This window comes from Adelges cooleyi, unplaced genomic scaffold, assembly GCF_023614345.1.
Source record: "Adelges cooleyi isolate 19-005CV unplaced genomic scaffold, UGA_ACOO_1.1 ACOO_flye_CR_arks_rails_tigmint_CR_PRNA_381, whole genome shotgun sequence".
In the NCBI taxonomy this organism is placed as follows: Eukaryota; Metazoa; Arthropoda; class Insecta; order Hemiptera; family Adelgidae; genus Adelges; species Adelges cooleyi.
This window is the reverse complement of record NW_026096058.1, coordinates 1,309,930-1,323,948: the sequence shown is the minus strand read 5'-3', so window position 1 is coordinate 1,323,948 and position 14,019 is coordinate 1,309,930. Positions and strand designations below refer to the sequence as shown.

At 32.8% G+C, this 14,019-nt stretch overlaps 4 protein-coding genes across 10 annotated transcripts in view; 2 read left to right on the top strand and 2 right to left on the bottom strand.

Annotated features, from left to right (window-relative positions):
- Positions 1-14,019, top strand: part of LOC126841460 (Kv channel-interacting protein 4-like) — a 267,819-nt gene that overhangs the window by 63,532 nt on the left and 190,268 nt on the right. The gene's annotated exons all lie outside the window — the stretch shown is intronic.
- Positions 111-2,731, bottom strand: LOC126841466 (cuticle protein 7-like). Its single transcript, XM_050577968.1, has 2 exons — positions 2,639-2,731; positions 111-1,044 (listed from the first exon to the last, which is right to left on the bottom strand). Exons 1-2 carry the CDS (start codon positions 2,657-2,659, stop codon positions 592-594), a joined length of 474 nt encoding a protein of 157 aa, XP_050433925.1. The 5' UTR covers positions 2,660-2,731; the 3' UTR covers positions 111-591.
- LOC126841462 (cuticle protein 7-like) lies at positions 4,202-13,024 on the top strand. Of its 4 annotated transcripts, XM_050577963.1 has the most exons (3): positions 4,202-4,332; positions 4,414-4,583; positions 12,423-13,024. In XM_050577963.1, exons 1-3 carry the CDS (start codon positions 4,321-4,323, stop codon positions 12,715-12,717), a joined length of 477 nt encoding a protein of 158 aa, XP_050433920.1. In that variant the 5' UTR covers positions 4,202-4,320; the 3' UTR covers positions 12,718-13,024. The 4 variants fall into 4 exon arrangements, with proteins under 4 accessions (XP_050433920.1, XP_050433919.1, XP_050433922.1 ...); XM_050577962.1 differs by lacking the exon at positions 12,423-13,024 and having other exon boundaries at positions 4,414-5,094; XM_050577965.1 differs by lacking the exons at positions 4,202-4,332; positions 4,414-4,583 and adding an exon at positions 9,162-9,292 and having other exon boundaries at positions 12,283-13,024.
- LOC126841465 (cuticle protein 7-like) lies at positions 6,711-8,060 on the bottom strand. Its single transcript, XM_050577967.1, has 2 exons — positions 7,939-8,060; positions 6,711-7,395 (listed from the first exon to the last, which is right to left on the bottom strand). The coding sequence occupies exons 1-2, from the start codon at positions 7,948-7,950 to the stop codon at positions 6,883-6,885; spliced, it is 525 nt and encodes a 174-aa protein (XP_050433924.1). The 5' UTR covers positions 7,951-8,060; the 3' UTR covers positions 6,711-6,882.

Below are 14,019 nucleotides of genomic sequence, written 5' to 3'. Positions count from 1 at the left end.
CACCATAGTATCAATTAGAAAATTTTTTTTAAAGCCTGCAAATTCTTCAAATGCAAAAAATTGTAATTATTCAAACAAATATACTTATTTAGTAATATCAACGTAGGTTTTATAATATTTTTATTAACAACGAGTTTAAAAGATTTATTAATAACAATAATTATATATATATTTATAACAACAAAATCCATGTTAAAAAAACACATAGTATTAGGCTACATAACACCAAAACAAACACCAATATGGGAGACTGCGGTCGCGGAGAGGAGTAAGAAGTGGATACGACATCTCACGAGAAATAATAAAATGTAATAGTCGGGGGAAAAACCGACGGGAAGCCAGGAAGAGTAGGACCTAGGACCTGTTGTATATAAAACAAATTATGTTAGATAATATAGGTATGGGATCATATTATAGACAATCGAAAGAAGTAGTTTTGGATAGAGAATAATGGAGAAATATTTCATCATTAGACCAATCTACGGACCGAAAAACACCAAAACAAAAGACAACCGCCGTTGGGGTGGACGAAGGGGGGACATTTTTTCATCAGATTTTCTTAATTAATTCGTTATTTTTCAAAAAGACGGTTCAGTGCGACGATCCAGGTTGGGTCTCGTATTGTCCGGGCTCGTATTGATCTTCGACCTGTCCACGGGCATCGTGAACGGGTGCAGGTTGTTCGGCAACGTCGTAGGTGGCGGGCAACCGGTGTTCGGGCGGTGCATAGGACTTGCTGACGCCCTGGATATGCTTAACTTCAGCCCGGAAACCGTGCACGTCGTCGGCCGTGTACTCGACCACTCGGGTCGAACCGTCCGCTTCCAGCAGGCTGTAAGTCCCCTTGACCGTGCCGCGTCCGTCGCTCACTTCGTTCTGGCTCTTCACGTCGCCCGTGACCGGATCGTTGACGGCGTACTCGAAGTGATAACTGTTCATCGATCCATGATCGTAGCCGCCGCCATCGTGTTCCAGGGACAGAGGGAAAGCCACGGCGAGTTTGACCAAACAAACCACGGCCGCGACCAATGTGCACTTGGATAACTGTAGAAAGAAAAAAAAAAACCAGCTGTTTTAGCCCAAAATTGTAATACGTCTTATGTGGGGTCGGTTTGCCGAAAAAACCAGTAGCCCATAAAATTCATATCTATGTTCGCGTTGTCCGGTAGACGATGATAACACTGATAATCCAGACCACGGCTGTAGCTGACGTTGAGCCACGAAAAAGCGGCTACAAGAGGCGTTACCTAGAAATATGTAAAAGTGAGATAATGCTAGCGCTCCTCGTGGAATTTATTATTTTTCACTGAGGATCCTTTTTATAATACAGCAGGTTTACCAGTGAAACATAAAAAGTTCTACGATTTATCCACAAAGGAACGCTAGCAGTGTATCGCTTTTTCACATCTTTAGATAATAATTCTTGTAGCCGCCCATCGAACATTGCGAGGTATAGGCCGGTGTGCAACTATTTATCTATAGCTGTGATCCAGAGGCAATAAAATGTTTTGAGATAGTGATAGACAAGCGATTCTTATCTACACCTATTCAAAAACATTGACGGCTATTGGTTTTTGGAAAACAACGACTTGCGGCATTTTAGGAGAAAAAGTGATATCACCTTTACAAAGTCATATCGATCGAACAGATTGAAAATTAAAAATTGAAACGCTTACATTTTTTCAAGACTTTTTGACTACGCGTATACGGCATAAAAAACATATGTCCCACTTGATTAAAAAAACAATGTCCAAACTTGTTTACTTATAAGCGATGAAGATAAAAATGTTCAGAGTATTGGAAAAATATAGTAAAAAGAAATCGTATAACCCTTTTCGAAATTTTAACACATGTCTATTTTTAACTTTGGAAAAATTTGTTTTGTTACAAATAAAATAGTTGTGAATTAACCTTTTAAAAAGTAGATCTACGGGAAAGAAATATGTCATATTATATTTCATTAAAAAAAAAAACATTACTAAAATATACAACATCTAAAATATTTACTGACTTTTATTTCATTGAGATATACATATGTGTGTACTGTATAGTATAAAGTATTTCAGAGTACAGATTTAATGATGCTATCGAAAATAATCTTATTAAAGCTTTTTTTTTTATTATTAAAACTATTTTTTAATTATTTAAAACAGGAAGAACTAATTAATCAAGAATGCTATTTCACTCGATCGTGTATCGGTGTGTATTCATAAGTAAAAGGTATATGCGAGTAGAATTTGCAGTTCCCTATTGTTCTTTTATACTTTAAGAGAAAATTAATACTTACAAATGTTTAAATATAAAAGCTGAGGTTGACAACAAGTAAAATTAATACATTTTATCACTACATCATTAATCTTTAACCAAGAGTTAATCGACTATTGGCTTAAGCTAATTAATGAGTGTTTCAATATCGCCTAAATACCTATACATAATAATTAATTAAATACGGACTTTTAACACTATTAATTATTATTATTATTTATAAATACAAAATATAATGTCTCGAAGCATTTTTAAATCATAAAAGATGATGGTTTTTTTTGGGTTGTGAAAATATATTTCAAGAAAAGATAATATTTGGCCGGGTATTAAATCGAAAAAAAAAGAAAAAAACTAAGTTGTTTATTTGACTTACCTTAAAATCCATTGTAAACATGTAAGTTATAGACCGGACGAAAAGAAAAATATTATGTGTAGCAATTTGTGTCTATGCCTAAACACGAATAAATGATGACTTCTGCAATGGAAGTTTTGATATTTATGATGTTTTTTTAAGAATCCCTACCTGAGCGATTTGCCTTCTTTTTCTTACCAAAAGAAAGGAAACCCGACCGTACACATAATTAAATAAAAAGCGAACGTGTTATCAGACGCGGAAACTGCGTCCGCAAATCCGTTCGTTTTCCATGCAACTTAATGGTCGGCTTGTCTTAGCCAGGAAACAATAGCAGATCTCAGAGTTTGATAACTCCGGTCATTTACTCGCCAACATTATACATATATGTATGCGTAGTATAATTTGTTCGAGACATTTATTGTTCTCATAACAGCTGTTGGGATTGAAGCGTGTTTTAAAATAATTATACTAATATACAAACCGACCTCATGCGGAGATTCAAAAGTTACAGTGAAACGGACCAACGGTCATGGAACATCAACTTTTTTTATGTAAAATGTTATCAAGATTTAATTTACTTCTATTAATTAACAAAGCTCATCTATTAGGTTTGCAGTCAACAAGTTACTTAATGGTTTTTTTTTAAATTAAAAAAAAATAATACCTATTCAAAGATAATCCACCAATAGCAGACAGAAAAATAAACGGTCAATAGCTAGCTAAATAGAATTATCATATGAATTTGTTTAATGATATTTACCTAAATGTGCCTATAAGACTTAAGACGTAGGTACTGATTTTAACTAAATTAAACATTTTCTGTAGTGTAAAAATAAAACTATTTAAATACGTAAGCGTCATTAAAAAAACTAATACCACATTTGTACTTGTTTTTATATTATATTTTACTAGACAGCTTAAGATTTAATAGTAGGTATTCAATCTTTATTATAACTATACATAATGACTTGTGAATTATAAGCTATATAGGGATATAGGAAAATTGCCATGTGAATATTATCATACATCACACCTCGATGCGTGTTCCAGCGGTGTATAATTAATATACAGCGTTGTATTACTAATGTATAGCATAATCAACACGAGTGCATCTTACGACTAACCTCACCACGGAAACGGTAAAAGATTATGATCTATATTAAGATAATGTTGAAAAAAAAAAATCTGCACTCCAAACAGTAATTAATTGGATGTAAGTGAGAAATCAAGTCGCTTTTTATTATGTCAATGTCATCTTCGTATAAACAGATATTACGAATGATTTATTTTTATCAATTTTTACAATATGTATATTATAACATATAAAACTTGTCAAACAATTAAAAAATCCGCATAGTGTGTACAACATGCCGTTTATATTTAATACATTGACTCATATTCGACGTGGCATTGACCGTTGCGTTGGGACGGGCGTAACTATTACAACTGCAGTACTATTATGATACATATTAAGAATTCTTTTGACCAACGTACAAACGTCAATTATTCAACATCATACCGGTTTTATTCGAGACCTAAGACACAGGGCGTGCGGGAACGCTAACGCGAGAAGGGATAAACGTATACCGCCGTCGTTGACCATAAATACAGACATTCTCTGACGAATTAGTATCAGTCTTCGATACACCAATCAAGCAACTACAACTACCAGTACGAAACTAAAGAACACATTAAAAAAAATGGCCGCTAAGGTAAACCTATACATATATTTTTTTTAAAGTTTCTTCGATAACACGTCATTATTAATCGTTGGTATTTTTTTTAAACTTTAGTTGATCATCTTCGCCGCTTGCGTGGCTTCTGCTCTCTCTCAATACGGCGCTCCCGCCTACAAGCCAGCCTACTCCGCCCCGGCTTACCCTGCACCCAAGGCTTACGCACCGGAACCCGAATACGCACCAGCACCGTACAGCTTCGAATACAGCGTAAACGACCCAAGCACCTACGACGTCAAGAGCCAATCCGAATACAGCGACGGCAAAACCGTCAAGGGATACTACAGCTTGGTCGAAGCCGACGGCACCAAGAGGATCGTCGAGTACACCGCCGACGACTACGGTTTCAACGCCGAAGTCAAGAAGGAAGGAACCCCGTCTTACAGCTCTGCCCCGGCCTACAGCAAGCCATCTTACTCCGCTCCGTCTTACTCTGCCCCGGCTTACAAAGCCGCCTACCCCGCACCAGCCCCGGCTTACCCAGCGCCGTCCGCCTACCCAGCACCGTCTTACCCATCACCCTCGTACGCCGCCCCGGCTTACAAACCAGCCCCATACAAGGCATACTAAGTGACATAATAATTCATTCACTTTCGTAAGGAAGACATTGTAAATTGTTGTGTTTGACTTCTTGTTATCTGACAAACAACAGTCAACTATGTATCATAAATTAAAAATATATTATTTAATTTAATATGTATATATTATATTGAATAAAGTTGTATTTATTTGCTCAAATTTACTCTTTTTTTATTTTTTCTAAGCAACTATCATTTATATATTTCTGTCATCAATGTGTTCCTTACAGTATATTATTGATGTTTACATATGTCATCCATATTTACTACTTATGCGACACCACGAACTCTAAACAGTAATTGTGGTGAAGTATATTAATAATATTCGGCATTCGACTTTAATAATAAGGTAGATACAAGTATACAATGGTAACGAAATTTATTGATTATTTATTATAATTATAAGTGATGACAAAACATTATTTTATTAAGTAGGTAGGTAATCTTTTTTTAAATATCATATAATGTTTAAAAACAGGTTGAAACAATCATAACACAACATATGGAAACAACCTAACATAATATTGATGTGCGTTATGATACAGGTGCAGTTTATTAATTATACATATAATCCACTAATCAACTAGAAACTATTTAATAGCAACGATTTAATAAATATGGTGGTTTATAACGCTTACTAAGGAATTGTTATATGTTATAGTGAAAGGATTATAAATCAATAATACGACAGTCAATAATGTGACAGTTAATACAATACATATTTTTAATGATATTTATTATAATATTGTCTACTTAAGATGACAAATTATATTTAACGATACTCATTTTTAGTTGTTTATGAACTTAAAATAATTTAAAGCCGTTAGATTACTAAACTTGTTAATTACGTTGTCAATTTTCAGTCGATAGTATAGAATAAAGAAGAAACACATTAGAGTAGACATTTTTGATCACACAGATAGTCAATTCATACATGACTAATAGTATTAAGACACACTTAATTATTTTAAAAGAAAAACTGTAAACTTTAAATAAGGTTTTTTAATAATTCAGATTTTAAGTAGCATTCCTATAATCTAGTTAAAGGTTACAAGCTAATACAAGCTTACAAATTTTTAAGGTCCAGTATTTTTTTAAATATAAAACAACGAATGCTAAAATGTCATCAAAATAATCTTTAATATTCTAAATAAAAATAATAAAAAAATGTAGTTAAAAATACCATAAGTAAAGTTTTAGATGGTGACTTCATTAAGCAGTGACCTACATATTTTTTTTATAAAAATACACTTATTTAAACAATAATTATACAATGCACTAAAAATAATGGCAGGTCGATAACAAGTTTTGAATAAATACTTTATAAACCATAAGCATGAAAAATTTATAGTTTTTAAATGAGCGTGGTTAAGTCGTGCAAGCGCAGTACAGCTTTAAATACCTTAACCTTTTCCACAGAGCTCTTTATTGCTTATACTTTTAAATGCTAAAAACGCAATGAGTGTAAAATTAAAACTGGATATCGACTACTGACTATAGCAAATAGTTATTAACTGCAACACACCTTTTTGCTATTAAATAATTCGAATGAGTTTGCTTAATCACAGCAATGATAGGTGGTATAATTGTCACCCACAAAATTGCCTACAGGCTTCTTATTAATAACTCCTATGATTATAACCAAGTTAAGTAATTTTTCAACTTTCTTATCGTTACTATAACTAAGAATATTTTAGTATACATCAATTATTTAAAAAAAAAATCATAAATAATTAAGAATGGGTTCCAATTTAAAAAAAAAAACAATAGCGTAAATGAGTTGTACAAATAAATAAAACTTTATTCAATATAATACAAACATATTAAATTAAATAAATATATTTATATTTTATGATACATAGTTGACTGTTGTTTGTCAGATAACAAGAAGTCAAACACAACAATTTACAATGTCTTCCTTACGAAAGTGAATGAATGATTATGTCACTTAGTATGCCTTGTATGGGGCTGGTTTGTAAGCCGGGGCGGCGTACGAGGGTGATGGGTAAGACGGTGCTGGGTAGGCGGACGGCGCTGGGTAAGCCGGGGCTGGTGCGGGGTAGGCGGCTTTGTAAGCCGGGGCAGAGTAAGACGGAGCGGAGTAAGATGGCTTGCTGTAAGCCGGGGCAGAGCTGTAAGACGGGGTACCTTCCTTCTTGACTTCAGCGTTGAAACCGTAGTCGTCGGCGGTGTATTCGACGATCCTCTTGGTGCCGTCGGCTTCGACCAAGCTGTAGTATCCCTTGACGGTTTTGCCGTCGCTGTATTCGGATTGGCTCTTGACGTCGTAGGTGCTTGGGTCGTTTACGCTGTATTCGAAGCTGTACGGGGCTGGTGCGTATTCGGGTTCCGGTGCGTAAGCCTTTGGTGCTGGGTAAGCCGGGGCGGAGTAGGCTGGCTTGTAGGCGGGAGCGCCGTATTGAGAGAGAGCAGAAGCCACGCAAGCGGCGAAGATGATCAACTGAAATAAGAAACATAATATAGGTAAAATACATTATTATTGTACGGTCTTCAATTAAGCATATGTTGTGTTAATATCCTATTTGTAATATGTGTTAGTTTTCTTGAACTTGTATGTTTTTTATGCGTATTACCCATTCGCGCCCCTCAACTAGTATCTCTTAAAAAAAAAACTCTGGCATGTAATAATGGAGAGTTATAATGCAGAAGGCATTACAGCCTTTTAAAAAAAATAAAGAAAAAAATGAGTAATTTATGCAGCAATTTTTTGGAAAATCAATATTTGTTTAGTGAAAAGCAATAGCTATATTTTGTTGAGTAGAGTGAACGTACAAGAGCATAGTGATTGAGTGTTAAGTATTTAATGACGAAAACTTAGGCCAATTTTTAATAATATAGAAATTCGTTTAAGATAAAACTTGCTTTTTCACTGGACTAATATTCTTTTACTCATTATTATTAACTATATTATAAACAATTCATATAATATTAGTTTTACACTTAACAAAATCAAAAATTTAAAAATTAACAATTTTGTTATTACCTTAGCAGCCATTTTTTTGAGTTTTGTGTTGTATATTCACCGATTGAAATGTTCACTTGGTCGTTGTATGAGATACTGATGTCCATTGAGCAGCTTGTCACCGTATTTATGGGAACTAAAGTGATTGTGATGTTATCCCTTCTTGTGCAGTAAGTAGGTGTTCCCTGTTCACGCCCTGTATGCTATACTCTCGAATTGAACCGGTAAATGTTTATTTACTTAATGGATTTAGACAATATTCAAAAAGAAATTTTACGCCCCTTTACGTCCAATGACACGCCAAATATTATGTTGAGTTAATTATATTAGTGTTATGTAAAATGACCCGCGGTGTCTATAGTATTTTGATATTGACACACTGTTTGATAATGAATTATTTAGGCAATGTATCTTAATTTTTATATTAATGTAAACGTAGGTAATATAAACGCAAAAAGGAAATAATGTAAAATCCCATCTGTGCTTATTGAGCAATAATTATTATTGCGGTTTATAAAATACAAGAAAAGTATTAACACAGGTAACAGTATATTTAATACTTTGGTTATAAAACGGAACACTATTTTATATTTATATACTATCGTAACGTCAAAGCAATCATAGTAAAAAATATGAAAAACATATTTCGGAAAACGGAATAGTTTTATTTTTGAGTAAAATTAGTTGTACAAAATGTAGTCTCCATATAACGCTTGAGATTATAAATTTGCTTTTAAGCTTTTACATATTCACCTGAATATAAATAATATGTACAATATCGGCATAAATTAAACCTGAGAAATAATTTTAAAAAAATAGATGTTGAGAATTATTTCGAATGTTTTGGTTAAAATATAAATTGATTAAATAACAAAATGAACGAATACAAAAATAAAAAAACCTTTGTAAATAATTACTTATATATACATTTTTTTTTAGAAGATAGCTTTTACTTGAAGCGAATTATCTGAATTGAAGTTTGTAATCATTTGTATACTTTTAAGTTTCTAGTTGATTAAAACCCATAATTAACATTGGTGTAACGTCCTCAGTTAAGCGTTAAAATTAGTTATAAAATGTATTGCTTCATTAGGAGAACGTCACAATTAATACATATTATGGAGTAAATTGTATACCAATACGTCATCTTAAATATTTGCTTAGTACCGGTTTTATTCAGCACCTAAAGCAACTTAAGGGCGTTAACACATATTTGCTGAGTAGATGGATTTTGCAGTCGCTATCGTGACATTTCACATAAATACAGACACTCTTTGCAGAATTTTCAACAGTCTTCGACACTCCAATCAAGAGAGTACAGCTACTAATTCAACAGTACTATCGTTTCATTATAATTAATAAAATGGCCGCTAAGGTACAGTACACAACAAATTATTACATTTCCATATAACTAAGATTTTTTTTTCAAATCGAAAAACTATACTAAATTTGCTTAAGTAAAAATGTAAAATAATGATGTACCTATCTTGTTTCTTTTCAGTTGTTCATCTTCGCCGCTTGCGTGGCTTCTGCTCTCTCTCAATACGCCGCCCCAGCCTACAAGCCAGCCCACTATGCACCGGAACAATGACAAAAGTCATTGATTTTTAAATCCAAAAAATTACATGTTTGTTATTTCTAGAGTTGCGTTTAAATTCATAAGACTCGCTTTGTAATTTGTTTCTGTGTCAGCTCGACACTAACGTTAATTAAACGAACGTTGTTCGGTAAACGTAATATAATTGGTGTAATAGTATATATCAAATATGCTATGCAAAAAACTATGATTGAATTCAGTTTTAGTTTTTTTAGTTTGCAACTGCTACTTGGATTAGAAATTTATAGGTTATATGTTTGTTGGGATCACTTGAATATGAAATATTTTATAATGTAATAATTAACGGAAACCAAAAATTACTGCTATATCTGCTCATTTTGTATAAATACAATTTGTAAAATTTAACACTAATACACGTCATTTGTTGACAAAATAAAAATATTATTAAAGCTTTTTTTTGTTGAGAAGTCTAGGTCACTTTATATCAAAAAGCTTAAATTGCACTGGTAACCTTCTTAAACACTGTGGATAAACGGACTTTTTACAAACTGACTCATAAAATAATGACAGTATTTTACCAAAATAACAATGTTTTGGCTTTAAAAAACAGGTGCTCTGAAACTAAACATAAATTGTGCAAAATTATTTCATATAGATAATTTTATGGAAACCGGTTGCAATCACTTACAAATTTATCATAATAAAGTTATAAAATTATGTTTTTATTACACTAAATTTTTGCAAAACATTTCATAATTATATTAATCGTGCAAGTCATCCGATATATGACCTATGTTGTTTTACAAAAGTTTGGATCGTACTAATCTCTATAGTCACTAAATTAGAGATAATAACACAATTTGTATTAGTATATTTAGTTAGAAAATTAACGTCCGTATAGGTGCAGAGTACAGTTTACAGCTTAGAACAGTTGAAGGCAAATAAACATAGTTAATAACAATGTGTTTTATTAAAAACACACAATAATAAAAATGAAACATTACAATTATAACCATATAATTTATACTAATTTAAAAATTAAGATATATTATATAAATAAATTTACGAACTGTTTTTAAACATAAATATCAATTTAATTATACATTTCACAAACAATTCATATAATTTTAGTTTTAGCTAGAGAAATTATATTTTTGCTTATGTTTCGACTTGAATGTGAAAAAATGTATTTTAAAATAATGAAAATAATTTAAAATAAGACGGTGTGACCATCAATTGAGGTGATCATGTGCAAGAAAACAGTCACCGGTATAACTCTTGGTCATTGAACAGTCTAGATAATGAAATAGTCAAACTATTTCTGACTTATTCCTAATAATTTAGCAAACGTTAAGTTATTATTTAGCTCTAATCTCAACCCACCAAATCATAAATCCGCTTAGTTGTTAAACTCAAAGAAAAGTGATTATAGCTTAAATCAAATGAACATTAAGAGAGTTCGAATTGATTGAATAAATTTATGTGATAGAATCACATCTGTTAATACGGGTTTTACAAGGCTCCAATTGTCTGTAGAAATATTTTCGTAAAAGGAGTTGAAGGACTCGAATAACAATTAACGAGATTAAAATACTTATCACAAGAAATTGCTTCAGCTATGTTCTTATTGTGCGTATTGTCCAAAATGTTTTTTTTTCGTACATAAATGTATTATAATAAATAGTATTTGTTGGCTGTGTATAGACATAATTCTTAAAATTTTCATATGAAATGAGAAGATGCAGCCACCACGTTGTTGTTTATACTAAAAGTGCCCTACTAAGTATGGATTTAACTATTTAAGAAAATCCTTCTGTAGTTTAACATTAAAAAATATTTTTATAGAAAATAACGGATTTCATTTAAACAGTAAAAGTGTACATGTTTTAGTATCAAAAGTTTAAAACTATAATATACTACACCAAAATATAGTGCTTGAGGTATTATGAAAACCGGCAAAGGACAATTTTATAATTTCAAATACTATATTATATTTTTGTTTATAAAATTCAGGACTTATTTAAAAAAATATTGGGTAAACAAATTAATTTGGGTCTGAAGACCTGTTAAATTGTATATGCCTCGTATTAAGTATACTCGAGGCTGTACGGTAAAATGGAACTCAAAAAAATATAATGTAGATATACAGCAGTTTTACGTTTGACTCGTGCGGGTAATACTGTATGTGTGGGTATATCTTGTGAAATCTAAATGATAAAGTGGTAGCCCGAATGAATTATTGTTTATTAATGAGTTGTCTGTCAACATACAAATATATATGTACAAACATATGCACGTTTAGGTACACAAATAGAACAAAATTAAATTTACATACACGTTTAATTATATAACAAACTGTAGCTCTAAATTTAAATACATTAATTATTATATTCGGCAGACAGCGTGACATTGACCGTAAAGGTGGATACCGTTTTAAATGTTCACAATTTCTTTGATTACATTTGCTTAGTACCGGTTTTGTTCGACTCCTAAAGCAATTAAAGGGCGTCAACACATATTGGCCCGGTAGAGGGACTATACGGTCGCTATCACATGGTTTCGCATAAATACAGACACTCTCTACGCTATTGTCATCAGTCTTTGACACTCCAATCAAGAGAGTACAACTACAAGTACAATAATACTACATTTTCATCACAACCAATAAAATGGCCGCTAAGGTACAGTACACAACAAATTATTACATTTCAATATAACTAAGATTTTTTTTTCAAATCGAAAAACTATACTAAATTTGCTTCAGTAAAAATGTAAAATAAAGATGTACCTATCTTGTTTCTTTTCAGTTGTTCATCTTCGCCGCTTGCGTGGCTTCTGCTCTCTCTCAATACGCCGCCCCAGCCTACAAGCCAGCCCACTATGCACCGGAACCCCAATACGCACCTGCACCGTACAGCTTCGAATACAGCGTAAACGACCCAAGCACATACGACGTCAAGAGCCAAGCCGAATACAGCGACGGCAAAACCGTCAAGGGATACTACAGCTTGGTCGAAGCCGACGGCACCAAGAGGATCGTCGAGTACACCGCCGACGACTACGGTTTCAACGCCGAAGTCAAGAAGGAAGGAACCCCGTCTTACAGCTCTGCCCCGGCCTACAGCAAGCCATCTTACTCTGCCCCCGCATACAAACCCGCCTACTCTGCACCAGCTCCGGCTTACCCATCACCCTCGTACGCCGCCCCGGCTTACAAACCAGCCCCATACAAACCATACTAAGTGACATAACAATTCATTCGCCTTTGCATGGAAGGTGTTGTAAACTGTTGTGTTTGACGTCTTGCTATCTGACAGACTGTAAACTTTTATGCACCCGATTCCGTTTCTCTTCATCTTACTCCACACCGACATACAAACCCGCCTACTCCGCACCAGCACCGTCGTACTAAACGCACATACTAATTGTCGTTTACTTAGTACAATCAATATATATACATTATATACTTTGTAACAGCTGTGGACGTAAATCAGTTTTGTAAATAACATCATGCTCTTGTAAATACAGTCATTTAATTCTTAAACGAAACTATATTTATTATTTGATGAGAGTGCCGTACCTACTTATTTGCAGAACCTATTAAGAATTTTATTATACTAACAGTTGTATCTCATGTACGTCTGTAAATAGGTTTCTTTAATTTGAGTCTTTCGCGAATTAGGATTTCATGAAAAGCCATACAAAAAAATAAAATTAATGATGTCTATTTTGCATAAACTAAAAAAAGAAATTAGGGTTCACTAATGTTTTTGCTAGTTGAACTACAGTACACTTTATCTGTTATTTAAATGTATATTTCAAGAATACTAATGCAAGGTCAATGTAGCCTTGTTTGATTGTATTATAATATGTTTCATTGATAAAATCACACGGTAAATATTACGACACAAAAATGCAGAGACCATCTTTTCGTTGTTACATTTGTGTTGTTGTTATTATATTTGATTTGTGTACAGATATTATAATTTATTACGAATATGGCAAACCAAAAGATGGCGGCCAAATTTTGTTTACATTGGAAGCGACTCTATTAATTACAATTTTGTCAGTTTTTAATATATTTTTACGTCTGCTATTAGGTTGTCGCTTTAAGCGAGCGCTTCTGTCTTCCGTGTGTGAATGAAATAAGAATATTCATCATATTATCATATTTGAATTTCTTTTTATTACTTTTGATTTCCATCTGACACGATATTATTGCTGCAAGGCCTGTCACACTAACAAGTATACGCTGCGCACCGAGAATAACCGCTTTATTTGACTAAACATAAGTGTGTGAATTACGTGTCATACCTACTTACACTATAACAGTGAAGATATACATAATTGTATTGTAATTTAAAAGATAGACCGCTCGAAAATCCGCCATATTATAACGGGAACATTATCAAATCATTGATATAAGTTCTATTACATCTTTAAACTTATAACAGTATACTACCATTGTATTATTACTCTTTTAATAAACTGTTTTTCAATTAATTTGTCTTATTTCCTATTAAGTAAAATAAAACCGTCATTCT

Excerpts from the sequence above, each read along its gene's own strand:
- LOC126841466 (XM_050577968.1), bottom strand. The coding sequence starts at position 2,659 with ATGTTTACAATGGATTTTAAG. Across the intron at positions 1,045-2,638 it reads TGTTTACAATGGATTTTAAG|TTATCCAAGTGCACATTGGT; the intron begins GTAAGTCAAATA and ends TTCTTTCTACAG.